This window comes from Phyllobates terribilis, unplaced genomic scaffold (assembly GCF_046119375.1).
Source record: "Phyllobates terribilis strain yellow unplaced genomic scaffold, ASM4611937v1 Scaffold_3__8_contigs__length_932513732, whole genome shotgun sequence".
Lineage (NCBI taxonomy): Eukaryota > Metazoa > Chordata > Amphibia > Anura > Dendrobatidae > Phyllobates > Phyllobates terribilis.
In genome coordinates this window covers 725,533,456-725,560,561 of record NW_027362763.1, presented here as the reverse complement: position 1 = coordinate 725,560,561, position 27,106 = coordinate 725,533,456, and the positions used below count along the sequence as shown (strand labels likewise).

At 47.0% G+C, this 27,106-nt stretch overlaps 1 protein-coding gene across 4 annotated transcripts in view; it reads right to left on the bottom strand.

Moving 5' to 3' along the window:
• TTC7A (tetratricopeptide repeat domain 7A) overlaps window positions 1-27,106 on the bottom strand; it is a 486,038-nt gene that overhangs the window by 213,378 nt on the left and 245,554 nt on the right. For 3 of the 4 annotated variants that reach the window (XM_073672075.1, XM_073672079.1, XM_073672078.1), the window contains one exon: window positions 25,569-25,658. The exons of the other annotated variant lie outside the window; for it this stretch is intronic. In XM_073672075.1, coding sequence (XP_073528176.1) covers window positions 25,569-25,658 — 90 coding nt within the window. The remainder of the gene's footprint in view (window positions 1-25,568; window positions 25,659-27,106) is intronic. 4 annotated transcript variants of the gene reach the window in all.

Genomic DNA, 27,106 nt, shown 5'->3' with positions numbered 1-27,106 from the left:
ATACATAAAATGAGAACAATGGGGATAGGGGAAAATATATGTATGTGGGTTAAGAACTGGCTCAGTGATAGGAAACAAAGGGTGGTTATTAATGGAAAACACCCAGACTGGGTCTCAGTAAACAGTGGGGTACCACAGGGGTCAGTATTGGGCCCCCTTCTTTTTAACATATTTATTAATGACCTTGTAGGGGGCATACAGAGTAATATTTCAATATTTGCAGATGACACTAAACTCTGCAGGGTAATCAATACAGAGGAGGACAATTTTATATTACAGGAGGATCTATGTAAACTAGAAGCTTGGGCTGATAAATGGCAAATGAGCTTTAATGGGGATAAATGTAAGGTAATGCACTTGGGCAGAGGAAATAAAATGTATAATTATATGCTTAATTGTAAAACACTGGGCAAAACTGTAACTGAAAATGACCTGGGTGGATTGGTGAACGACAAGCTCACGTTTAGTGGCCAGTGTCAGGCAGCTGCTGCAAAGGCAAATAAAATAATGGGATGCATTAAAATAGGCATAGATGCTCATGAGGAGAACATAATTTTACCTCTATACAAGTCATTAGTGCGGCCACACTTAGAATACTGTGTACAGTTTTGGTCTCCGGTGTATAAGAAAGACATAGCTGAACTAGAGAGAGTGCAGAGAAGAACGACCAAGGTTATTAGAGGACTGGGGGGTCTGCAATACCAAGACAGGTTATTACACTTGGGGTTATTTACTATGGAAAAGAGAAGGCTTAGGGGTGATCTTATTACTATGTACAAGTATATGAGGGGACAGTACAAAGACCTTTCTACTGATCTTTTTACTCTGAGGCCAGAGATGGGGACAAGGGGGCATCTTCTACGTCTGGAGGAAAGAAGGTTTAATCATAATCACAGACGGGGATTCTTTACTGTAAGAGCAGTGAGACTATGGAACTCTCTGCCGCATGATGTTGTAATGAGTGATTCACTAATAAAATTTAAGAAGGGCCTGGATGCCTTTCTTGAAAAGTATAATATTACAGGTTATATATACTAGATTCCTTGATAGGGCGTTGATCCAGGGAACTAGTCTGATTGTCGTATGGAGTCGGGAAGGAATTTTTTTCCCCAATGTGGAGCTTAGTGTTTGCCACATGCTTTTTTTTGCCTTCCTCTGGATCAACATGTTAGGCTATGGGTTGAACTAGATGGACTTAGTCTTCCTTCAACCTTAAAAACTATGTTACTATGTATTCAGTAGGACTATCAGCTGTGTATCCACCAGACTTCTGCACAACACAACTGATGGTCCCAACCCCATTTATAAGGCAAGAAATCCCACTTATTAAACCTGACAGGGCACACCTGTGAAGTGAAAACCATTTCCGGTGACTACCTCTTGAAGCTCATCAAGAGAATGCCAAGAGTGTGCAAAGCAGTCATCAAAGCAAAAGGTGGCTACTTTGAAGAACCTAGAATATAAGACATATTTTCAGTAGTTTCACACTTTTTTGTTAAGTATATAATTCCACATGTGTTAATTCATAGTTTTGATGCCTTCAGTGTGAATGTACAATTTTCAAAGTCATGAAAATACAGAAAAATCTTTAAATGAGAAGGTGTGTCCAAACTTTTGGTCTGGACTGTATATATACATACCGTATCTTTTCTATATATATACGATATTATATATTTATATATATTATATATTTCGTATATATATATAAAAGATATGTTGGAACAGCACCATTTCACATATACTCACAGTGGGTGCCAGGCCTCCAAGCAACCTGTTCACATTGCATCTTAATAGAAAAAATATATTGAGGCAGCACTCCAGATAGCACTTCACAGAACCTTTCTCAAGCCTTGAGAAAGGTTCTGTGAACCGAAATGTTGCCATTTGGGCTCAATAAAGTCCATTTTTTCCAAGAATTGATTCTATCTGGAGTGCTGCCTCAATATATTTTATCTATATATACATACATATACAGGGTGGTCCAAAAGTAGGTGGACAGAAAGTGTAATAAGATTATGAAGGGGGAGATTTATCAAACATGGTGTAAAGTGAAACTGGCTCAGTTGCCCTTCGCAACCAATCAGATTCCACTTTTCATTCCTCACAGACTCTTTGAAAAAAAAGTCTTTATTTCCAACAAGATGGGGCCCCTCCACATTATTCAAGAGTAGTCCGCGAGTATCTTGATGAAACATTTCCTAATAAATGGATTGGCTGAAGAGGCCCTCTTGATTGGCCGGCACGTTCACCAGACTTGACCCCAATGGATTTTTTCTTTTGGGGAGTACTCAAGGACAAAGTTTATAGTCGAAAACCAAAAAGTGTCAGCGATTTGAAAAATTACATAAGAGATGCATTTCAAGAAATTAATACCCAAAGAGACTTGTGTAAAAAAGTTTGTTGAAGCGTAAGAGGCGACTTCAAAGCTGTGCAACTTGTAATGGAAAACAGTTTGAGCGCCTGCGTTGATAAAATTTAAGGGCTTTTGTATTATTGTTCAGAATAAAATTTAATGGTCAATGTTATGCTTGTGTTAGTAAATATAATTTTATATATAAATCAAAATAAATGTTATTATTTTCTGGCCACCTACTTTTGGACCACCCTGTATATATATATACAAATACATACAACATATATATATATATATATACAGTACAGACCAAAAGTTTGGACACACCTTCTCATTTAAAGATTTTTCTGTATTTTCATGACTATGAAAATTGTACATTCACACTGAAGGCATCAAAACTATGAATTAACACATGTGGAATTATATACTTAACAAAAAAGTGTGAAACAACTGAAAATATGTCTTATATTCTAGGTTCTTCAAAGTAGCCACCTTTTGCTTTGATGACTGCTTTGTACACTCTTGGCATTCTCTTGACGAGCTTCAAGTGGTAGTCCAGAACAAAGATACACGGATATTTAGCACTGTAGTGCAAGTGTACACTGATGCTTGGGGCTCTAAAACGAGGATATTCTAACACTAGGGTCTCCAGAACAAGAACATACCGACACATGCGTTTCCAGAACAAAGTTATATTGACACTTGGGGCTCCAGTGCAAGAATACACTAACACTTGGGGGCTCTAGAACAAGGATATACTGACAATTAGTGCTCCACTACCCGGATATTCTGACATTTGGGGGTGTAGAACAAGTATATACTGATATTTGGGGATCCAGAACAAGTATAAACTAACACATAGGGGTGTAGAACAAGCATATACTGATATTTAGGGCGCTAGAAAAATAATACACTCACACTTGTGGCTCCAAAACAAGGATATACTGACAATTGGGGCTCCAGAACAAGGTTATATTTACAATTGGGGCTCCAAAATAAGGATATACTGTCACTTGGGGCTCAAGAACAAGATTACACTTACACTTGGGGCTCCAGAACAAAAAAATGCTAATACCTGGGGTTGCAGGAACATTGACATTTAGGACACTTAACAAGGAAACACTGACACTTAGAGATCCAAATCAAGGATACACTTATAATTGTGGCTTCAGAACAAGGATACATTGACACCTGGATTTCCAGAATTAATTAATGCCCCAGAACAAGGGTTTACTGCCAATTAATTTCCCAGAACACGGGTGCACCGATGCTTGGGGTCTCAGCATGATGCTGTATTATTATGTGATGTCCAAGAAAAATGGTACGTTGACCTAAAGCATGGGAGAACAATGATTGATTTACACTCTTTCACGAGCCCAGAACAATGGCAAACAGTCACTATACAAAGAAACCTGGTACCATGTTGTTTAGGAGTTATAAAAAAATATCTAAGTTCTCACGGGGTTGTGAGATTTCCATTTAAAATAGTCTGTAAAGTGGAAATGCAAGAACAACATGGAGAGATATGTCACTCTGGAGAAGAAGACTAATGGGTCATGCTTTTAATTAGCGGAATGTAATTCAATGGTAGGAGATCTGAATACTGCGGGGAAGTCTCACTCGCCAAGTCTTATCCACTTAATAAAGTCATAACCGGCTTCCTGGTGAAACGTGTAACTGATTATTAAGTTATGCAAAGCAGTATAAAGGTGTAAGGCTCAGATCTCCCCAGACCCTGAAATGTTCAACTTGGGACAAAAACTTTTGCTTCCAACTGTTCCACTTAATTTACCAAAGTCGTTACCGGGATGAATTAATGAATTGATGTCGTGTTTTTGGACATTAATGTGATTTAGGTGAATTCTGTTCTTTACTAACTGCTGTAAATACTGGATTCAGTTACGGAGGCTCCTGCATTAGTATAAGGGTCAGGCCTACCTATAGGCAGAGCAGAGGCCTATACATACAGGCAGCCCAGGGTGAACCTATATGCACATACACCCATCAGTGCGTGTTCAGATGTAAATGATGTGCATTCAGATGTAAATTAGTGCTCATATTGTGGTTGGAGAGGAGGATAAGTGAGAAGCATACTGCAATATTCTGCTTTCCATTATAAGTGCAGGCAAACATGTTAAATCTAGACATAAATTAAAATCCCATCTTATATGATCCTGCTGTTTTTCAGGCCTGAAATTCTGTGCAAAAGCTTTTTTTTTTTTTTATTCCTAATTTTTTAAAAAAAACTTAAGAGAACCCTGGCCTAAAATAATCATATAAAGGATACAAATCTACAATATAGAAAAAAAAAGGAAAAATAATGACATTGTCCCTCCATCAAAAAAAATCAAATGGAGAAATACTAAAAATAATTTCTTTCTGATTGATTAGATACGCAGTTTCCTTCCTAATATTGTTTATTCCAACCTTAATCAGGCCACCATCCTTTCTTTTTCTTTTTATTAAATTATTTTATTGTTTTATCTATTCTTTTATTTTTATTAAAGGGAATCTGTGAGCAGGATATTGCTATGTAATCTGAAAGTAGCATAATGTAGGGGCAGAAACCCTGATTCCTGCGATATATTGCGTAAAGGGGTTTTCTCCTCAAACAAAAGTTGATTTTAATCAATACATCTTGGAATAATAATAATTTCCACAATTGGATGTGATTAAATAAAATGTTCCTGTGCTGAGATAATCTTATAAATGTGCCCCTGCTGTGTACTGTGTAATGGCTGTGTCTGACCGTACAGGAACATGGTCTGATCATACCACATCTCCTGGGCAGGGGAGGAAGCAAAGGAGTATACAGACATTACAGCAGGGGGTCACAAATTATTCTTTCTTTGATTCTTTAAGTAAAACATTGTTTAAAAACAGGCAGGGAAATGTTTTACCTCACAAAAAGAATCATTTGTGATCCTGTGCTGTAATGTCTGTATACTCTTTTGCCCCCCCCCCCCGCCCAGGACATGTGGTATGATCAGGCCATGCCACTGTACAGTCAGACACAGCCATTACACAGTACACAGCAGGGACACATTTATAAGATTATCTCAGCACAGGAACATTTTATTTAAACACATCCAATTGTGGAAGTTATTATTATTCCAAGATCTTTTGATTAAAATTAACTTTTGTTTGTGGGAAAACCCCTTTAAATTTACTGTGAGCAGGAGTTATGAAAGTCATAGTTTTTTTCTGCTGCAGATCTAGCAGAGATCATATGTTGAGCTGTGTATAACCCCGACCACACCACAGCTTTCTGTGTGCATTATATAGTGACATAGTTGCTAATCAGTGCTGGTTGGACTAGGAGGCACGAGCCCATTTTTCCTGTAGTCATAACCTCCTCCTGATAATACACTGATTGTACAGAAACAGCAGAAGACACAACCTAGTAAATGACACATCGCTGGAATCAGGGTTTCTTCTACATCATGGTGCTCTCAAATTACATAGCAAAAAAAACCTGCTGACAGATTCCCTTTAAGGAAAGCAAAAGAAAATAGTCGAAATGGAATATGCCATAAAAAAAAGTAGAGAACAAGTCTGCAGGGCTATGTACTTTGCGGAAAATTTCAGCTCTGGATTTTGTTACAAATCTAGAGACAAAATCCGCATCTGATACTTGAGGATTTTATTGCGGATTTCACCCTACTTCATTTATTAAGCATTAAATAGGGTGAAAACTGCAATGAAAATCCACATAATAATGCGTGTGCTGCAGATTAGAAATATGCACCATAAAGATTTTTTTTCGCAACGTCTGAATAGGATTTTTCTAAAACCTATTTACTTGTATTGTTCTGTAAAGTGCTGTGGATTTGCGGTGCAGAATCCGTGACACATCAGTGAAGTGTGAACTTAGCTTAAAGCTTCGAAGCTAACTCATCAATTCCCTCCTGCATTATAAGAATGATTGAAACCCTACTCAAGACCACGGGGCTTCAAAACAGGTCCTAGTCCACTTTATGGAGCCCATCAAAGGTTCCATATACATCGTCTGAAGTCTTGTCTCAAAACAATCATTAAAAATCCCATGAAAAAAAGATATTATATCCACAAGATATATGTATGATTGCTGGGGTTTTAACTGCTGGAAGAGAATTTCATGTCAATAGCACCTTTAGAAGTATATTTACCTTGAAAATTGGTGATGTGTTCAAAACTTATTTCACCAGCTGTATATTCTGGATTTTGAGAATCTTTTAACCGCTTAAGGTTTCCAAAGATGCCAAGCGGTTAAAAGAAGCAAGCGGACAATTCTTCAGGCATCTTCCACTCTCTATACGTTACAATAAAAGCCAACAGGAAGGCCCAAAAGATACCCGGGCATATTTTTGAGTGTTTTTTGCTAAGGTTTTCATTCGTGGTTGCTTCATTGTTGGAATGGAGTTAAAAAAAAACTTGGAAAACACCAGTGCAAAAGAAGGCTCAAAAACACTGGAAAAACGTTATATAAAAAAAAGGTGGCAGTCAAAAACACTGAAAAAATGCTCAGGAAAAGACAAGAAAACTCTAAAAAAAATGTACAAAAAAAAAGAAGAGAGAAAAGGAGAGTTTCCCAAAGCTTTATTTGCTTCAAAAATTTATGTTTTTGGCCACCTGAAATAAAACATTATGGGAACATACCCTAAGAATTGTGTCCTTATGGTAAAGTGACCAACACCTTCAAGTATTATAATTGTCTAATTTAATGTATTAGCAGGTTAGCGCCATAGTTCTAATTTGTAGAACACAGGATCGCTGGGACAGGAGTGGAGCAATGCTGCGGGCCCCAAGCGGGGAGGAGGGGGTGTGCTGGCGATGCGAGGCTGTAGACTCTGGGCTTCAAGAAAATGTCCGCGGCAGGAGCGGAGTCCACTGATTTCTCGGCAGTGTGCTGTCTCCGGCGGCCATTTTCCTGAAGCCCATTGCCAGGAAATCAATGGACGCCGCTCCTACCTCAGACATTTTCTTGAAGCCCAGGGCCCGCAGCCTCGCACCACCGAGACACCCCCTCCTCCAGCCTGAGGTTCGCAGCATCACCCCACTCCTGCCGCAGCAACCCTGCCTCCTGTAACTCCACACTAAATCTGCTGCCCCCCCGGTAAGCTACCGCAAATTCGGAATATAAGACATAACTCCATTTGATAAAAAAAAAAATAATTCCTTTTTACATCCTCAAAATTTGGGGTGCGTCTTCACGTCTGGTGCGTCTTATTATACAGTAGTCTGCAAAATACGGTGTTTCTCCCAAAATATTATTGCAATTACACATTTTGTTATACACATGTTTATTTCCTTTGTGTGAATTGGAGCAATGCAAATAAACAGAGAAATTGGACATCATTTTACACAAAACCCCAAAAATGGGCCGAACAAAATTGTTTGCACCCTCAACTTAATATTTGGTTGCACACCCTTTGGAATAAATACATTGCAATCAATCACTTCCTATAACCATCAGCAAGCTTCTTACACCTCTGAACTGGAATTTTGGACCACTCTTCTTTTGCAAACTGCTCCAGGTCTCTCATATTAGATGGTGTAAGAGAATTGTCAGCCATAATAAGCTAAACAGCCATGTTGTGGCTAGCGGCCATCTTGGACAATCAACTAACTTTGCAGCTAAAGAGCTGAGGCTCTCCCCAGAATGAATAGGCTAAGAGCAGTGATGTGAGTAATGACATTAGCTAAAAGGAATATGGAGACTTATAGGAAATACTCATAAATGTTGTCATGTTGTGTCATTGCACAATTTGTTCTAACATACGTCTTTTGCCGCAGTATGTAGTTTCCTTTGTCTAGCTATGTATAAAAAGCCCCCATACTGCAGTCTGGGGCCACCGACAGGTTTCTGGACACCGGCGCGTGTCTGAGTGCTTCAACTAACATGTCTTCTGTATCTGCTCTGTTGCGTTTCTCTAAAAAACCTCAGTCCCCGCTTCAAAGAAGAATTGTCTATAGCAGGGGTCTCAAACACGCGGCCCGCGGGCCGCATGCGGCCCCTGAGGCTGCTTTATGCGGCCCGCAGGCACAGACCCCTTGATGATCCCGACCAGGTCCAGGAGGAGCCGCCGACAGCAGCGCTGCATTGCCACACAGAGACTGTTTCCCAGCACTGCATTTCCAATGCCAGCTGCCGGCCAATCAGAGGCCAGCAGCTGATATCTGCGTGTCGGCGCAGCGAGTATGACGTCATTGCCATATGCAGATGTCAGCTGCTGGCCTCTGATTGGCCGGCGGCTGACATTGGAAGTGCTGTGCTGGGAGACAGTCTCTGTGCGGCAATGCAGCGCTGCTGTCGGAGGCTCCTCCTGGACCAGGTCGGGATCGTCAAGGGGTCGGACACTGTGGTGCCTGCGGGCCACATCTGCAGGAAGGACGCCGAGGGAACGGAGGACAGGTGAGAATCATCTTTTTTTTCTATTTTATGTGTGTGAAGAACAGCACAGGGGGCACATAGCCACAAGAGGGGACCTGGATGGGGCACATAGCCACAAGAGGGGACCTGGATGGGGCACATAGCCACAAGAGGGGACCTGGATGGGGCACATAGCCTCAAGATGTGGACCTGGATGGGGCACATAGCCTCAAGATGGGGACCTGGATGGGGCACATAGCCACAAGAGGGGACCTGGATGAGGCACATTAGTACAAGATGGGCGCCAGGATGGGGAACATTGCCAAAAGATGGGGACCTGGATGGAGCACATAGACACAAGATGGGGACCTGGATGAGGCACATTAGTACAAGATGGGCGCCAGGATGGGGAACATTGCCAAAAGATGGGGACCTGGATGGAGCACATAGACACAAGATGGGGACCTGGATCGGGAACATTGCCACAGGATGGGGATCTGGATGGGGCAAATAGCCACAGGATGGGGACCTGGATGGGGTACATAGCCACAAGATGGGGACCTGGATGGGGTACATAGCCACAAGATGGGGACCTGGATGGGACACATAGCCACAGGATGGGGACCTGGATGGGGCACATAGCCACAGGATGGGGACCTGGATGGGGTACATAGCCACAAGATGGAGACCTGGATGGGGTACATAGCCACAAGATGGGGATCTGGATGGGACACATAGCCACAGGATGGGGACCTGGATGGGGCACATAGCCACAGGATGGGGACCTGGATGGGGTACATAGCCACAAGATGGAGACCTGGATGGGGTACATAGCCACAAGATTGGGACCTGGATGGGACACATAGCCACAGGATGGGGACCTGGATGGGGCACATAGCCACAGGATGGGGACCTGGATGGGGTACATAGCCACAAGATGGAGACCTGGATGGGGTACATAGCCACAAGATGGGGACCTGGATGGGACACATAGCCACAGGATGGGGACCTGGATGGGGCACATAGCCACAGGATGGGGACCTGGATGCGGTACATAGCCACAAGATGGAGACCTGGATGGGGTACATAGCCACAAGATGGGGACCTGGATGGGACACATAGCCACAGGATGGGGACCTGGATGGGGCACATAGCCACAGGATGGGGACCTGGATGGGGTACATAGCCACAAGATGGAAACCTGGATGGGGTACATAGCCACAAGATGGGGACCTGGATGGGACACATAGCCACAGGATGGGGACCTGGATGGGGCACATAGCCACAGGATGGGGACCTGCATGGGGTACATAACCACAAGATGGAGACCTGGATGGGGCACATAGCCACAAGATGGGGACCTGGATGGGGCACATAGCCACAGGATGGGGACCTGGATGGGGCACATAGCCACAGGATGGGGACCTGGATGGGGCACATTAGTACAAGATGGGGACTTGGATGGGGAACATTACTACAAGATGTTTTCCATTATTACTATATGATGCTAATTGTAAGACAATATTACTGTATGTGGCCAATTGGGGGAAATAAAATTGTAAAAAAAAATAAAAAATAAAATAAAGCATGAAAAAATATTGGGCACTAAAAATGCTGTTTTATATGTAAACTAAAGTAAACACAAAAAAGTGCACGTTTATTATCGCCACATCCATAACGACCAAAGCCATAAAAAATAAACACGGCAAAAATGTTCAAAAGGTGTATACAAAAAAAATGGTATCACTAAAAATGTCACATTGAACAAAGAATGCGGCCCCCCAAATTCAAATTTTTTCCATGTGCGGCCCATATACCCAGCCGAGTTTGAGACCCCTGGTCTATAGTGTCTTCTCAGACTTGGTAAAGCTGTCAGGACTTTTTAATAGAAGGGTGTCTTCTCCCAACAGCAATTTTAAGATCTATCGACAGGTGTTCAATGGGATTAGATCCGGACTCATTGCTGCCACTTCAGAACTCTCCAGCGCATTGTTTCCATTAATTTCTGGGTGTTTCTTGACATATGCTTGGTGTCATTGTCCTGCTGGAAGATCCATGACCTAGGACGCAAACCCAGCTTTCTCACACTGGGCACTACATTGCAACCCAAAATGCTTTGGTAATCTTCAGATTTCATGATGCCTTGTACACAAGTCTGGCAGCGTCTCTCTTGTGGAGAACACATAAGCGCTTGGGAGAGTCGGGAAAGATAGCTGCCGGTATATAGTACATCGTTGTTATAGAATAGCGCATGATCGCATTGTACAGAACATAATCATAATTATTCTCTTGAAAATGCCCCCAAATGCAATTGTAATTCCATAATAACTCAATAATTCACATTTTGCATACCAATTCAATAACTTGCATTTTAAATAATTTTTTTTTCTTGTTTTATTAAGAGAATTAATTATTGCATAAATTGAGTATATAAGTTAAAAATGTAAATTGCCCATTTTAGCTGTCCTCATTTCAACCCTCCCACATGTACAGGGCTTTCAGAAGGCTCAGTGTGAAATATGCAACAATACAGCACCTAGGAACATCCTGTATGCCAGATGCACATTAATGTGGTTGAGATATAAGCCACTAGAACTGGAGCATGAAATCCAGACATTAATTCACCTTTAACAAGCAGTAATCATTAGAACTTCAGCTTACAATCTCGCTCTCGGGTAAGACACAGCTCAGACTTCTCTGTATTCGTGTTCACCACTTTTGCAATTTCATGAAAAGACTCTATCCTGGTATTACTGATAATAGAGTAGAAGACGGAGGCTGAAAGTGTTAAATGATCATTCCTGATCACTTCTACAAACCGGTGGATAACGGGAAGCACAAAGGTGTCACCACGTGCATCAACTGGTTAGGTCAGTAAATCTCACACTGACCAAGAATGGGGTGGCTGAGAATATGGCCGAAATTGCCACGCCTATGCAAGTCAACATGGTCTTCAGATAGATTGTTAAAAAATAATTATTCCATTCATTATTATTATTTTTTTTAATGACTGGACGGTTTTTACAGGATATCCAGGAAAACTGTGCAGCCACTGACAATATGCAATCAATTTTAACAATTTTCAACAATCTATCTAAAAAACATGTGGCCCGCATGACCAAGTGTTTCTTCAGCCCTGTATCGAACATTGGTGTGTCTGTGTCATTAGTACTTGTATGTAATGAAAGCTTTGAAATGGCCTCCCTACAATGCTCTACGCTGATTATTATGTTGGGGTTTCCGTTCAGAATCCCCAAAAAACTGTATTATGATGGGAACCCTGATGCAGCCCAAATGGAGCCATTCACTTGATTAAAGTCAATGGCGTTAACGTGGACAATATATGACCTTTGTCTTGGCAGTATTCATCATTTCAAACATTCATATCCGCCAGGACGGAGGCCACATACTGTCCATAGTGACTCAGTTGGCTTCATTCAAGTGAATGGCTCAGTTGCGGTTGCCATCAAAATATCATTTTTGGGGCATTCAGATGGAAACCCCGACCTAGTGCTCTATAAGTGTGAACCTAGCCTTATCTTTCTTTTACTAAAGCTACTTCTATTTCCATGTTTGTGAACATGAACTGCATTTTAACTCCTCTTGACTTTGACAACTCTTTTATCCCTTCCGCACTCTAGCGAACTGAAAGTTGTGGACTACACACATGAAACCTGATTTAACGAATTTGTCCTGGTGCCTCCACCAAAGAGGTTATTCTGCAATATAGAGAAGCCAATTAGATGAATGGCTGACCAAGGAATACAAGGAGAACTTGGGGATTCCAGAAAGGGAGAAGCTCCTAAAGTGTGACTCCTCACTCTGGCTCCTAGAGGGGTTTCGCGTTTGTATGATGCCCCTTTATGATGTCCAAATATCCTAATAGGGGAGAAGAAGACCGGCAACACTACTGTGAAGGTGTACGTGCTTGAGGAAATGACCCCAGCATCGAAAAAGATCAAGAGTAGAAATTCTTACTGCAATAAGTGAATGTTATTTTGATATGGCAAGTGACACATATGGTCCAACGTTTTGACCCTCACTGGTTTTTATCAAGGACATCTGTAAGACCCAGGATAGGGTATGTGAATGCGGCAAAAAGCAGGCTCTTATTATAGATGCCCTTGATAAAGACCGGTGTCGGCCAAAACGTTGGGACCATATCTATCACTTGCCAGATCAAAATAAAATTCACTTATTGCATCAAGAATTTCTTCTCTTTGTCTTTTCGGTTCTGAGGTTTCATGTATACAAATGTCCTAATAGGGATGTCACGCTCCACCAAGGAGCCGGATGGTGCACGGTGAGACGAATGGGAAGGGCAACCTCTGAAACTTGCACTGCGCAGACCTGAGCTACCTGACGTCCCTAGACGGGTTCTTTCACCTTGTCTTTCCCTAGGAAGACAGCGGACAAGATTAGGAAGACAATAGACAAACTTCCAAACAGCAATCTTCGGAGACAACTCCGAAATATCTTCTATTTCCACGGCTCATAGCTCCAAATCAATTCCAAGATATAGCAAGCTATCACTGGCAACTAACCAAGCTAAGAGGTGAGAACTTATACCAGAGGGGAGTGGAGAAATCAGAACTGCTGAGATAACTCAGGAAGGGAAGCTTTAGGAGGCCATCAGAAATGCTTAACCCTTGGAGCACCGGAACAAGGGATATCTGCACAGCTAACTAGAAGGCAAAGTGAATCCAACTAGTTTAGGCATGCGTGTAGCCAAACACTGCGATCTTCTGACCCCTGAAATAGAGGCGATCACTCTATGTCGCGGTACTTCTGTGACAAGGGCATATTGATTGGAATAGTCTTCATGAGAAAACTTCAACTTCACTACTCAAATTGGTACCATCTTACTTGCCACTGCCCAAAAAATATTTTCACAATTTTTTACTGTGAGTAACTAGTCTACTTCTTGTATATACCAAATTACTAAAATTGTGGTCTATTCAGGCAAAAATCAAAATAATGATTCATCATGCTAAATATACAGTATACATATGTAGGAGGGTGACCAGGACGGTCATGCAACTTCTCCCTCTGCTTGCACATAATGTTATACCCTGTATTATATATGAGTATGTGTTATGACCAACTGTCTGATGTGTCAGTTACAGGGTCAGTATAGCTCAGTGCAGGTAGAGTATTAGATTAGTAGAAGAGTAGCGCAGAAGTGGGTACTATAGCTTTGAGAAGATGTAGTTGTAAGTTAGGAAAGAGTTAAGGGGTTTAGGAGCTGCTCCAGTGTGGGAGGAGCAGGTTCAGTGAAGAACTGAGACACTTCCTGATTGCAGGCAGTTCTAGTGGGAGTGAAGAAGATGTGACAGCATAGTAGTTGGTGGTCCAGTTGGTGGTCCAGGGGGTGCCGGGGGCACGGTCTGTCCAGCAGCAAAGAAGCCTCAGTCAGAAACTCTGAAGCAGATATTTCCTTAATGTTCGGAGCCTACGGTCCACAGAAGTCACAGAGAAGTGTGTGTTCAGAAATCTTCCCAGAAGGGGAAGTCAGACGGGAAATAGTACAAAGACAGTACTGGATTCTTAGAGCTGCGAGTGTCTCATAGGCCAAGAAGGTTGACTATGGAAGGGACAGCTCAGGACAAACGGACAGTGAACATCATTACATGCGGTGCATCGGACGGTAACCCTGGAAAAGTATGTGATCAATGCTGCATGCTGTATGAAGTTGATTTCAAGTGTTCAAGTAAAGTTCTTTTTTATAAAATGGAATGGAAGTCCCTAAATGTGTGTGCGGCAGTTCCTGAGGTGGAAAAAACGAAGACAGCAAAGATCTGTCAACAAAACGTGAGTGTTCTGCACCACACGCACAGCACAGGAGAGCCAGGGTGTGGGAACGCAGCAGCTCCTCGCCACAACTACCACCCTGAGCCCCTCACACATATAAAGTAACATAAGAAGGCAAGGTTCGCAACAATGTTCTGTAAAAAAACATGTAAATTCTGCTCATGCACCAATCTCTGAAAGGACGTGAACCGCCAGGTTTCCTTACAATGCACATAAGCAAAATAAAGCAGTTAAGTTTTTTAGGCTATGTGGCACTTTTACAGGTGGATTCTGGGCACATAGACTTCATGTGCACATAGCCTTAGGGTAAAAGTCAATGTGTTTTCCTGTTTTGTCATCATTTCCTCTAAGTCTCTATATTTGGAAGGTATAAAACACAAACCGCCATCGTCTGACTTCACTTAGCGGTATAAGGGCAGCAGATGAAGCTGACATCGAGCAGCTGTGTTGGGTGGTTTGACAGTCAGCACAAAATGGCTGACCCAAGGCCCGCCGACTGCACTGCCGAAGGCTTACAGCAGTAGTTGGCTTGATAACAAAAAAGAAAAAAAGGTAACATCTGTTCAGTCACAATGACAACCAGGAAAAGCTGTGACCTAGGAGATGAAGCTCTATTTCGTGGGACTTCACGAGACTATGCCGTAAACTACCTCCTAACTCAGTGTAAATCTCAGGGGGGCTTCAGCAAAAAAGAAAACCTCCCGGAAGAGAAGTTGTCAGATTAACCTGATTTGTTTAAATCAACACGTGAGTAAATGCCCCAAAAATATGTAGCTGTAGATATAGCAGTTTTTGGACTTTAAAAGGGCATTTGACCAACAAAGAAGTCTAATGAATAAATTAAGGTCTATAGGTTTAGAAAATAAGGTTTGTAATTGGACCGAAAACTGGATCAAAGATCGCACCCACAGATTTATGGTGAATGGCTGCTACTCTGAATGGTCTCCGGTTATCAGTGGTGTACCCCAAGGTTCAGTGCTGGGCCCACTATTCAACTTATTCAGTAATGATATTGAAAACAGGATTAAGGCTATGTGCCAACGATGCAGAATTGCTCCGGATTTTTCAGCAGCAGAAGGGAAGGAAGGGAGACACAGATCTATTACTAGTGGGTAGGCGGAGCCCCACAGGATAGTTCACCTCAGATTAGAAAAAGTGACGACCGGCCCCTCCAGCTTAGGCTCCTCTTACTCCATGTCCTTCAGTTTTAAATTTGAGGTCGCAGAGGATAGTCGCTGCCTTTGCAGCTCCTCAGAAGAATTTTTTATTTTACATTCCCGGAGACCTGGACCCCCAGTGGTCTAGAGGTCTCAGGGGGTCTCGGCGCTGCTGGGACCCCTGACCCTCCCCTGGCGGATCTGCGTACCCCCTAAGGAGGTCCACGCAGAAGCCTGCCGGCCCCGGGGGATACAGGGCGCTCCCTGGCGGAGATGCACACCGCTTCTTGGGATCCCTGCGCGCTCTGCCGTGAGGGTGAGCAAAGGGCCACGGCGCCACACATCCCTGGGGGTCCCTGTGGCGCTCAGCTGGGTAAGTGCTCATCAGTTCGGAGTGCTTCAGCGGCTGCTGCGGCTGCCGCTCTTACTGTACATGTGTGACTGCAGTTTTGTCCATTACAGGGGATCACCGCTGCATTCGGCGTTTGGAGATGTCTCTGCTAGCAGGGGAGCAGGGACGGGGAAGCGCGGGCTCCGTTAGTGTGTGACGGTGGGGGGGCGTGGCTTCGCGTTTCTCTGCTCCCTGTCACTTATCCTCAGACAGGAAGCGCTCGGAAAGCGCGCGCTGGAGCTGACCCAGCCCCTTCTTCTTCTCCTGGGTCCTTCGGCCGGCGTCCATTTCCACGTGAAGCGCCTCCTGCTCCCTGCTCCCCGCTCTCTACACCTCCCCAGAGAAGAGCAGTCATCGCGGCCAGCTGGTGAGTCACTTCTGCCTTTTAAAGCAGAAGGTTCCGTTTGCTCACTATTGCAGCGCAGAGCACCTTACTGCTGGCCTGTTAAGGCAGACAGGGTGTGCTATATCCAGCGCTGCTATCTCCCTGCTGAGAAGGCCCTGGGACCCGCACACCTCTGTCCTTTTAAGGCAAAGGGGTATTGTGTGGTCAGCAGCATTAACCCCTTCTGAGGGGTCTGGCCTCATCAAGGCAGTTAACCTGTTCTGGAGTGCACGCTTCTGGGATCAGAGCGCGCATCTCCCTAGTCTGTAGGTTAACTTTTGCTCTGCAGGCAGCTGGGGTAGCTCTCTCCCTCTGGAGGAGCTTTAACCCTTCAGTGCTTGGTGATTTTTTTGCGAGGAACAGGCTGTGGTAGCGGGATCACACTTCCTCGGTTACTGTACCCATTGTAAGGGGTTATTACCGCCTTATCCGCGACGCTCGCAACTGTGTGGGGGCATGTCGGATCAGGGACCAGGGGGCGCGGACCTCTCTCCCGGTCCGCTTCAGGATCGGTCATTCGTATCTGATACGCCGGGGTCTTCGACGGCGTCAGGCTCGACACTGGTCGGGGGTCTCAGTGATGTTAAAGTGGAAGGGCTCACTCGCTCCATTGACAGTCTGTCGGACCTCCTGGGTCATTGGGTATCAGCTAAGTCCCAAACGACGTCACGAGGCAAGAAATGCCACAGGCCTGTGGTGGCGCCGTCTCCTCCGCGCAGTGTGTCGGAGGTTTCGGAATCACCGACAGACTCTGATGGTGAGATTTCCGATTCTGATGAAGAGGATCGGCAGGGTCGATCCGCTTCGCTTTCGGGCCGCGTGGACGCTTTTATTGGGGCTATGCGGGAAGCGTTACAGCTGTCTGAAGAGGTGACGAGGCGCCCTGGCAAGTCGGCCCGGCTGTATCAGGAGTCGCGTCGGGCTCGTTCGACGCTGCCGGCGCACAATGAACTTAATGAGGCGGTGGAGAAGGAACGCCTGTGTTCGGATAAACGCTTCCAGGGGATGCGGTTTTTTGATGCCCTGTACCCCTGCTCCTCGGAGACGATCGCTAATTGGGTCCCCTCGCCTGAAGTGGACGTGCCATTGTCTCAGCTGAGCAAATCCTCTTTGCTTCCTGTTAAAGGGAAGGCGAGTCTACAGGACCCGCTGGACAGAAGGACGGAGTTAGCGGTGAAGTCCATCTACGAGGCCGGGGGTCATGGATTCCGAGCGGCCTTGGGGGCCAGGTGGGCTGGTGAGGCTTCTCTGCGGTGGTTGGATCAGCTGCGGACGGCGTGGCAAGATGGGTCTCCGCTGTCTCAGGTGGAAAGGCTCTTCCAGCTGTTGGAAGAGGCGGCCCGATATGGCAGGGAAGCAGTGCTGGATACTACTTCGGTTCTGTCCAGGGCTCAATCCTCGGCCGTCACAGTCAGAAGAGCACTGTGGCTTAAACAGTGGACTGGAGACGCGGTATCCAAACAAGGTTTGTTGAGCCTGGCATACAAGGGCGGTCAGCTTTTTGGTTCGGACCTCACGGAGCTGATTGCTAAGGCCAAGGCCAAGGATTCGGCTTTGCCGCAGCGAAAAGCAGCGGCTTCTACGTCTGGCAAGTCAAGTGCCGGTAGTGGTCGTCAGCCCTTTCGGCCCAGGGGACGGTTCGGTCAGCCCTCTTGGAGATCGGGTGGTCCCTCGTCTTCCGGAAAGAAGACCTCTCAGAAATCCAGTACACCCTGGAAACAACATTTCCGTCAAGACAAACGGGAGGTTGACAAAACGCCTGCTAAGGCGGACTGACGCCATGAACCCTATCGAGGGCTCTCGGGTGGGAGGTCGTCTGCTTCAGTTCAGGTCGATTTGGGCGTCCCACGTATCGGACGCCTGGGTAACGCGGGTTATGTCGGCAGGCTATTTCATAGAGTTTCATTCTCGACCCCGGGACAGGTTTCGTCAGTCTCGCTTCCCGTCCGAGCCCAAGCTGGCTGCCGCACTGCTGCGGGAGGTCGACTCTCTTCTGCAGCAGGGTGTGGTGGTTCCGGTTCCGCCGGAGGACCGGGGAAGGGAGTTTTACTCCAACCTTTTTGTGGTCCCCAAAAAGGAGGACAAGTTTCGCCCCATTCTGGACCTCAAAGAATTGAATGTTCATGTCCGGACCCGGAAATTCCGTATGGAGTCTCTTCGCTCTGTCGTGGCGGCCCTGTCGCAGTACGATTTCTTGGTGTCGATCGACATCCGCGACGCCTATTTGCATGTCCCTATCGGCAGGGCTCACCAGCACTTCCTGCGTTTCGCCATAGGTCAGGCCCATTACCAGTTTGTGGCCCTACCATTCGGGTTGGCCTCGGCGCCCAGGGTTTTCACAAAAATTCTGGCGCCACTCATGGCGCTCCTTCGAAGGCAAGGAGTTACGATTCTCCCCTACCTGGACGACCTGTTAATTGTGTCGCCCACAGCGGAGGAGGCGGTGACAGCTCGCGATCTCTCCCTTCAGCACCTGGAGGACTTCGGGTGGCTGGTCAATTGGAAGAAGTCGTCATTGGAGCCATCGCAGTCAATTCTGTTCTTGGGGATGCATTTCGACACGGTACGGGCAGTGGTGTCCCTGCCTCCGGACAAACAAGCGAACCTTCGTCACCATGTCCAGGATATGAGGTCGGCGATGGCGATGTCCCTTCAGAAGTGTATGCGCCTTCTGGGTCTGATGGTGGCGGCAATGGAAGCAGTACCGTTTGCACAATTTCTTTCCTGGGGTCTCCAAAATCTTATTCTGACCCGTTGGGATCGATCGCCGGCTTCGCTAGATCGCTGTGTCAGTATCTCCTGCAGGGTGCGAGAGTCTCTTGGATGGTGGTTACGTCCGCAGGCTTTATCCCTGGGGAAATCCTTCCTCCTCCCACGGTGGTCGGTCATTACCACCGATGCCAGCCTGACTGGCTGGGGGGGGGGGTTTGGAACGATCTCTGGGTTCAGGGGGTCTGGTCGTCAGAGGAGTCGTCTCTCTGCCGATCAACATCCTGGAGTTGAGAGCAATTTTTATCTGCCTCCGACATTGGACGGTCCCCTTGAGCGGTCTGCCGGTCCGGATTCAGACGGACAATGCGACAGCCGTCGCGTATATCAACCATCAGGGCGGGACGAGGAGTTCCAGACTCATGATGGGAGGTCTCGCGGATCCTGGTATGGGCCGAGTCCAGGGTTCCAGCCATCTCCGCGATTCACATCCCAGGAGTGCTGAATATCACGGCGGACTTCCTCAGTCGCGAGCAGGTGGATCCCGGAGAATGGAGTCTTCATCCGGATGTTTTTGCACTGCTGTGCTCCCGTTGGGGGACTCCCCAGGTGGACTTGATGGCATCCAGGCTGAACGCCAGGATTCCGACGTTCATGTCCAGGTACAGGGACCCAGAGGCTGTGGCGGTAGATGCTCTAGTGGTCCCGTGGGACCAGTTCAAGCTGATCTACGTGTTTCCGCCGGTATCCTTACTTCCTCTGGTGGTCGGGCGGATCAAACTCGAACAAATTCCGGCAATTTTGGTGGCGCCGGATTGGCCGCGGAGGGCGAGGTATTCAACGCTGGTGTCTCTTCTGGTGGCGCCTCCGTTTCCACTGCCTCTTCGCCCGGACCTGTTAACCCAAGGGCCCATTCGTCATCCGGACCTGAAGTCGCTTCGTTTGACGGCGTGACTCTTGAGACCGAGATATTGACCCGTCGTGGGTTTTCGGCCGAGGTCATTGCCACCTTGCGGGCGGCCAGAGGTCCAGCTACGACTAGGATTTATCACAGAACTTGGGAGGCCTTCTATTCATGGTGTTCTGGATCGTCAAGGAACCCGAGGGTTTTTTCCATTCCCAACTTCTTGGCTTTTCTGCAATGTGGTTTGGCCAAGGGTCTGGCGGTTGGTACCTTGCGGGGTAAGGTATCTGCACTATCCGTGCTTTTTCGGAAGGCTATTGCCTCGCGCAGAGATGTGCGCTCGTTTTTTCGCGGGGTTGCACATTAGTTTCCGCCTCGGAGGGAGTTTGTGGCTCCTTGGCGGCTCAATCTAGTCTTGGAGGCTCTTCAGCATGGGCCGTTTGAGCCTATGGATTCAGCTACGCTTTACTTGCTTTCTTGGAAGGTGGCCTTCCTGGTGGCAGTCACCTCCTTGAGAAGGGTTTCTGAGTTGGCGGCACTGTCTTGCTCGCCCCCTTTTCTGGAGTTCCACCCGGATCGCGTGGTGCTTCGTACCCGTGGCGATTTTCTGCCTAAAGTGGTGTCGCATTTCCACGTCAATCAGGACATTGTGTTGCCCTCCCTCTGTCCAAATCCGAAAAGTCCAAAGGAGCGAGCCTTGCACTCGTTGGATTTGGTGCGGGCTTTGAAGTTCTATCTTTCAATCACGCAAGGGTTTCGGAAGTCGGACTCTCTTTTTGTGATTCCTGCTGGTCGTCGGCGTGGTCAGCGGGCCTCCAAGGACACTATAGCTCGGTGGATACATTTGGCTATCCTGGAAGCGTACCGGCTCAAGGGCGAGCCTTGTCCGGTTAAGGTTCGAGCTCATTCCACGAGAGCTGTTGGTTCGTCGTGGGCTTTTCATCAGGGGGCCTCGGCAGCGCATCTCTGCCGGGTGGCTACCTGGCACTCCGTTCACACTTTTACAAAATTTTATAAAGTGGACGTGAGTGCTTCCGCCGATGCGGCCTTGGGATGCAGGGTCCTGCAGGCGGCGGTGGTTTAGGTTTTCTCCTTATCTAGTTTTGGCGCTTGTTGCGCGCTTGACTATGTTGTTGGGGTGTTGGCGATTCTGCCACTGTTTCCCACCCTTGAGTTCTGGACTGCTCTGGGACGTCCCACTAGTAATGAATCTGTGTCTCCCTTCTTCCCTTCTGCTGCTGAAAGACAGATTTTGGTAAGACCTTACCTGTAAAATCCTTTTCAGCGAAGGAAGGAAGGGAGACACAGCACCCTCCCATGGCAGAAGAGCATTATTGTTTTCCAGATGCGGCGCAACTCCTCTCTGATAGCGGTCATCTGGGCTGGGGTCGGCGCGCTAGGGCTCTGTTCCAGCATTGCCAGCTCATCGCAGTTGTCAGGTTCAGTGAGTAGTGCCTGGGACTGTGTGTTTTTTCTGTTATATGCATAACCTGTTCTCTCGCATTTTCAGAAGGGGTTGTGTTGTTCCGCTGGTGTTGTCTGCTCTTCCTTAGCTTGTGTACGGACTGAAGGACATGGGAGTAGGAGAAGCCTAAGCTGGAGGGGCCGGTCGTCACTTTTTCTAATCTGAGGTGAACTATCCTGTGGGGCTCCGCCTACCCACTAGTAATGAATCTGTGTCTCCCTTTCTTCCTTTGCTGAAAAGGATTTTACAGGTAAGGTCTTACCAAAATCCATCTTTCCTGAGCGTTTCTGCATCTCCCTGGCAGAAAAAACACGCGGATTTTACATGCGTTTTTTCAGCCAGGGACAAGCGTTTTTCACACGTTTTGCACATGCGATTTCGCATGTGGATTGTCAAGCGCTTTCCAAGCGATTTTAGCATCACATGGAAAATTGCTTGACAACCTGGTCACACAATATAAATCCATGCAACCGGCATGGATTTTATATAGTGTGACCAAGTTAGTTAAAAAAAAAGAATAAAAATGGTACAAAAAAAAACAAAAAAACATTATACTCACCTTCCGATGGCCCCCAGTCTCCTTCTCCGATGCGTCCGGTCTTCCCGGTGTCTCGCGGTGGTGTAAAAGAGAGGCACACAATCCAAGCTGCTTGAGGTCTAGTGTGAAGTTTCCACAATCAGTGATGGTTTGGGGAGCCATGTCATCTGCTGGTGTAGGTCCACTGTGTTTTATCAAGACCAAAGTCAGCGCAGCCGTCTACCAGGAAATTTTAGAGCACTTCATGCTTCCCTTTGCCATCAAACTTTTTGGAGATGGAAATTTCATTCTCCAGCAGGACTTGGCACCAGTGATGAGCGAGCATGCTCACTACTGCTCGATGCTCGCCCGAGCATCTCGAGCAGTGAGATTTCCGAGTATTCCGGGGTTGCTCGGCGGGAGCTCGGGTCTCCTCCCTGCATGTTTGGCGCTCTTTACAGAGCCAATGAACATGCAGGGATTGTCTGCCACTCACTGTAATGCCACAGCCATGTTGGTTGTGGCATAACAGTGATTGGCAGGCCGCACAGCGTCATCAGGTCTATATCAGACCTGGCGCCGCCATGCTCGTCACAGTCACTCCGGAATCAGACAGTGTAGGGAGAGGTGCTGCTGAGCTAGGGAGAGATTTGCTTGTTTCTAGTTAGTGTAGGTATACCAAACTATATTAGAGACACATATCCATCTCAACAAACAGTCCTTCTGAGGACTAATCCATCTGCAGAGATATCAGGCAGGCAGTGTACATAGGCAGGCATGGTATATAGCAGACTGCAGTGCATATAGCACAAGAGACTCCATTCCAGTTCTGTCTGCTGCTGCTGTTAGATATTTCTAGACATAGGCCAAGGTCTCAGGGGCCAGGAATAATTTTTTTTTGGATCTTAATCCTCATTATTTGCTTAAAAAGCAATGCAGAGAACACCGTTTTTCTGCACCATTTGCTTGTTGGCACTGCAGAATATAGCCAGGTCCTTTCCATATTACAGCGCTAAAAATCCAGCTATTTAAAACTGTGGTTTGTCCATCACACGGATCACATATACGTTTTCAGAAAATACTGCCATTTCTGGCCTCCATTAAAAATATGTTTCAGTGTGTCAGCAAAGTTTTTGACACCGATTTACTGTTCTAAATAATTATCTACAGGCCAGCTATTTAAAACTGTGGTTTGTCCGTCACACGGATCACATATAAGTTCGCTCCAAATTCAGCCATTTGTAGTGAGCGTGAAAGATATTGTCCTCCATTTAAAATAGGCAAGGCACGTGGCAAGGGACAGGGAACTGGACGTGATGGTGCATGCAGAGGCCGAGGCTGTGGGCTAGCTGAAATTGTGCCACAACAAACACCCACATCTTCTTGCTCGACCTTCCTGTCCCAATTAATAGGGGACCGCAGAACACCACTATTGAACACAGAGCAGTGTGAAAAGGTTATTGGTTGGATAGCAGATAATGCTTCCAGTCACTTAGTCACCACCACCACCACCCTGTCTTCCACACGGTCTAGTCTCAGTAGCCGTGAGTCTGGATCACATATTCCTCACCCTGAACCTCCTTCCTCCCACCATGCCGAGTGCCCAGAGACAACTGATCCCACATTTGGACACTCCAAAGAGCTGTTCACTTTTCCATTTATAGATTCGGGGCTCTCGCCTGGTCCACTTGAAGCAGGGCAAGAGGAGATCGCATGTAGCGATGCCCAAATATTTTGAGCAGCCACAGTCACACGAAGGCGAAGGTGGGAAAGTGTCACAAGAGGTGGACGATGATGAGACACAATTGCCAGAAAGTCAGGAGGACCAGGGTGCGGAAGTGGAAGACGAGGTGATGGATGATATATTAACTGACCCAACCTGGCAGGAGGACATGCAGAGCGAGGACAGCAGCACACAGGGGGAGGGAGGCAGAGCACCCCAACAGACAGGAAGAAGCAGTGTGCTGGCCGCAGACAGAAGGCAGGCAACCGTTCCCCGTAACACCAACACGAAGGAAGTTGCCAGTACAACTGTTACAGGGGCGGACACAGACTGTAGTGGGCCCCTGTGCAAGAAATTTTTGGGGGCCCCCCCCCTGCGCTTCATAAGGCAACAAAGTTATGTAAACATAACCCCCCCCATGTGCAGCTCACCCCCCGATGTATCTCTCATTCCCCCCCCCGTGCATCTCTCATTCCCCCCCCCGTGCATCTCTCATTCCCCCCCCCGTGCATCTCTCATTCCCCCCCCCGTGCATCTCTCATTCCCCCCCCGTGCATCTCTCATTCCCCCCCCGTGCATCTCTCATTCCCCCCCCCGTGCATCTCTCATTCCCCCCCCGTGCATCTCTCATTCCCCCCCCCGTGCATCTCTCATTCCCCCCCCCGTGCATCTCTCATTCCCCCCCCCGTGCATCTCTCATTCCCCCCCCCGTGCATCTCTCATTCCCCCCCCGTGCATCTCTCATTCCCCCCCCGTGCATCTCTCATTCCCCCCCCGTGCATCTCTCATTCCCCCCCCGTGCATCTCTCATCCCCCCCGTGCATCTCTCACCCCCCCATGTGCATCTCTCACCCCCCCATGTGCATCTCTCACCCCCCCATGTGCATCTCTCACCCCCCCATGTGCATCTCTCACCCCCCCACTCCTAGTTAATTAATTGTATTTAAGAAAAATAAAACTTGTTATACTTACCCCCATGCGATCCCTGCAGAATCCTGGCGCTCGTCCACGTTGCTGCCACCAGGCTCTCCTGACGTTCGGCCATGTGACGGTGCCACATACATAGCCAGCAGCTTTTGTTTTGGCCAAAAGATTTTTAAAGCCGCCACCACGATAAGGTAGACTCTTCTGGCCGGGCCCTACTCTAACCTATTAAAATTTTCTTAAAATATCCAATACTCTTTTTAGATATATTTTTATTTAGTTTTCTTTAAGGGAATGTGTCATATACATTTTTTTTAAAATGACCAATAATACCACATACAGGGAATACCGCCACGCCATCACCAGACCACATATTACCACAACATAGTGACCGAATAATACCACACAGAAGGGAGAAAAACTGCCACACCATGACCAGACCACATATTACCACCACATTACTAATATTACCACCACATTACTAATATTACCATAAGTGTCATTATACACGGGAGCTCTATGCATGGTATGTATAATGTAAGTGTCCAGGTAATCTAGTGATCACCACTGACATTATACACAGGAGCTCTGTATATAGTGTCAGTGTACAGGTAATACAGTGATCACCAGTGACATTATACACAGGAGCTCTGTATATAGTGTACAGGTAATACAGGGATCACCAGTGACATTATACACAGGAGCTCTGTATATATTGTCAGTGTACAGGTAATACAGTGATCACCAGTGACATTATACACAGGAGCTCTGTATATAGTGTCAGTGTACAGGTAATACAGTGATCACCAGTGACATTATACACAGGAGCCCGGTACATAGTATATAGTGTAAGTGTACATGTAATGCACTGACTCACTGGTGACGTCTCTAGGTGAAGTCCTTCAGCTACGCTTTTCTCCTTCATCCAGCACAGACCGCCATCACGTCTTCCAGCCAGGACTCGTCTCTGCATAAAATAACACAGTTATCTAGAGCACATTCCCCAACTTCTACATTACGCAGCTGAATACAGACGTGCATCCACCATCAATATATGGTTAGTTATTATGCAACCTACCATTCCAAATATAAATTGTAATCCACCACGGTGCCCCCATTAACTGTAAATAGGCACTTAATATATAATTTAATTAGAACCTCTACTCTATACTTCCTGCTCCCCGCATTCATTATTTACATGCACCCCCTGCCCCAATTCATTATATCATGTCCGTGCTCTCCCCACCCCATCGTCATTTATCATTTACTCTCCCCCACCCCACATTCATTATGTGCAGCTCATTATCCCCCTACTCCTAATTCCCCCATGTGCAGCTCATTTTCTCCCAATTCTCCCATGTGCAGCTCTCACCCCCCCATGAGCAGCTCTCACCACCCCCCCATGTGCACATCTCTCATCCCCCTCCCCCACATGTGCCCCTCTCTCATCCCCCTCCCACACATGTGCCCCTCTCTCATCCCCCCCATGTGCAGCTCTCTCACCCCCCCACATGTGCACATCTCTCATCCCCCTCCCCCACATGTGCACCTCTCTCATCCCCCTCCCACACATGTGCCCCTCTCTCATCCCCCTCCCACACATGTGCCCCTCTCTCATCCCCCCCATGTGCAGCTCTCACCACCCCCCCATGTGCAGCTCTCACCACCCCCCCCACATGTGCACATCTCTCATCCCCCTCCCCCACATGTGCCCCTCTCTCATCCCCCCACATGTGCACATCTCTCATCCCCCTCCCCCACATGTGCACCTCTTTCATCCCCCCCATGTGCATCTCTTATCCCCCTCCCCCATGTGCATCTCTTATCTCCCCCCCATGTGCATCTCTTATCTCCCCCCCATGTGCATCTCTTATCCCCCCCCACATGTGCACCTCTCACCCCCCTCCCCCCACATGTGCACCTCTCTCATCCCCCCACCCCATGTGCACCTCTCTCCCCTCCCCCCACCTGCATCTCCCATTCCCCCCACTCCTAGTAAATTGTATTTTGAAAAAAATAAAACTTGTTATACTTACCCCCATGCGATCCCTGCAGAATCCTGGCGCTCGTCCAAATCGCTGACACCAGGTTCTCCTGATTTCCGGCCATGTGACGGCGCCGTCACATGACCGGAAATCAGGGGAATCATGAAGGTGCTGCCGCAGCAGAGCAACGCAGCGCTGAGATGTCCCGGACCCGGCGCTTAGCATGGGGCCGGGGGCCCCATGAGGAGAGAGACTCACAAGAGGGGGGGCCCCAGCGGGGCTCCAAGGGGGCCCCTACCGGCTGGGCCCCATACTGGAGTCAGGGCAGTCATGCCCTGATGGCGGCCCTGCTGGAGGCTGGAGGGGCCCCCTCTCCCTCGGGGCCCCCGTTCAATGAACCGGCTGCACGGGCGGTAGTTCCGCCCCTGAA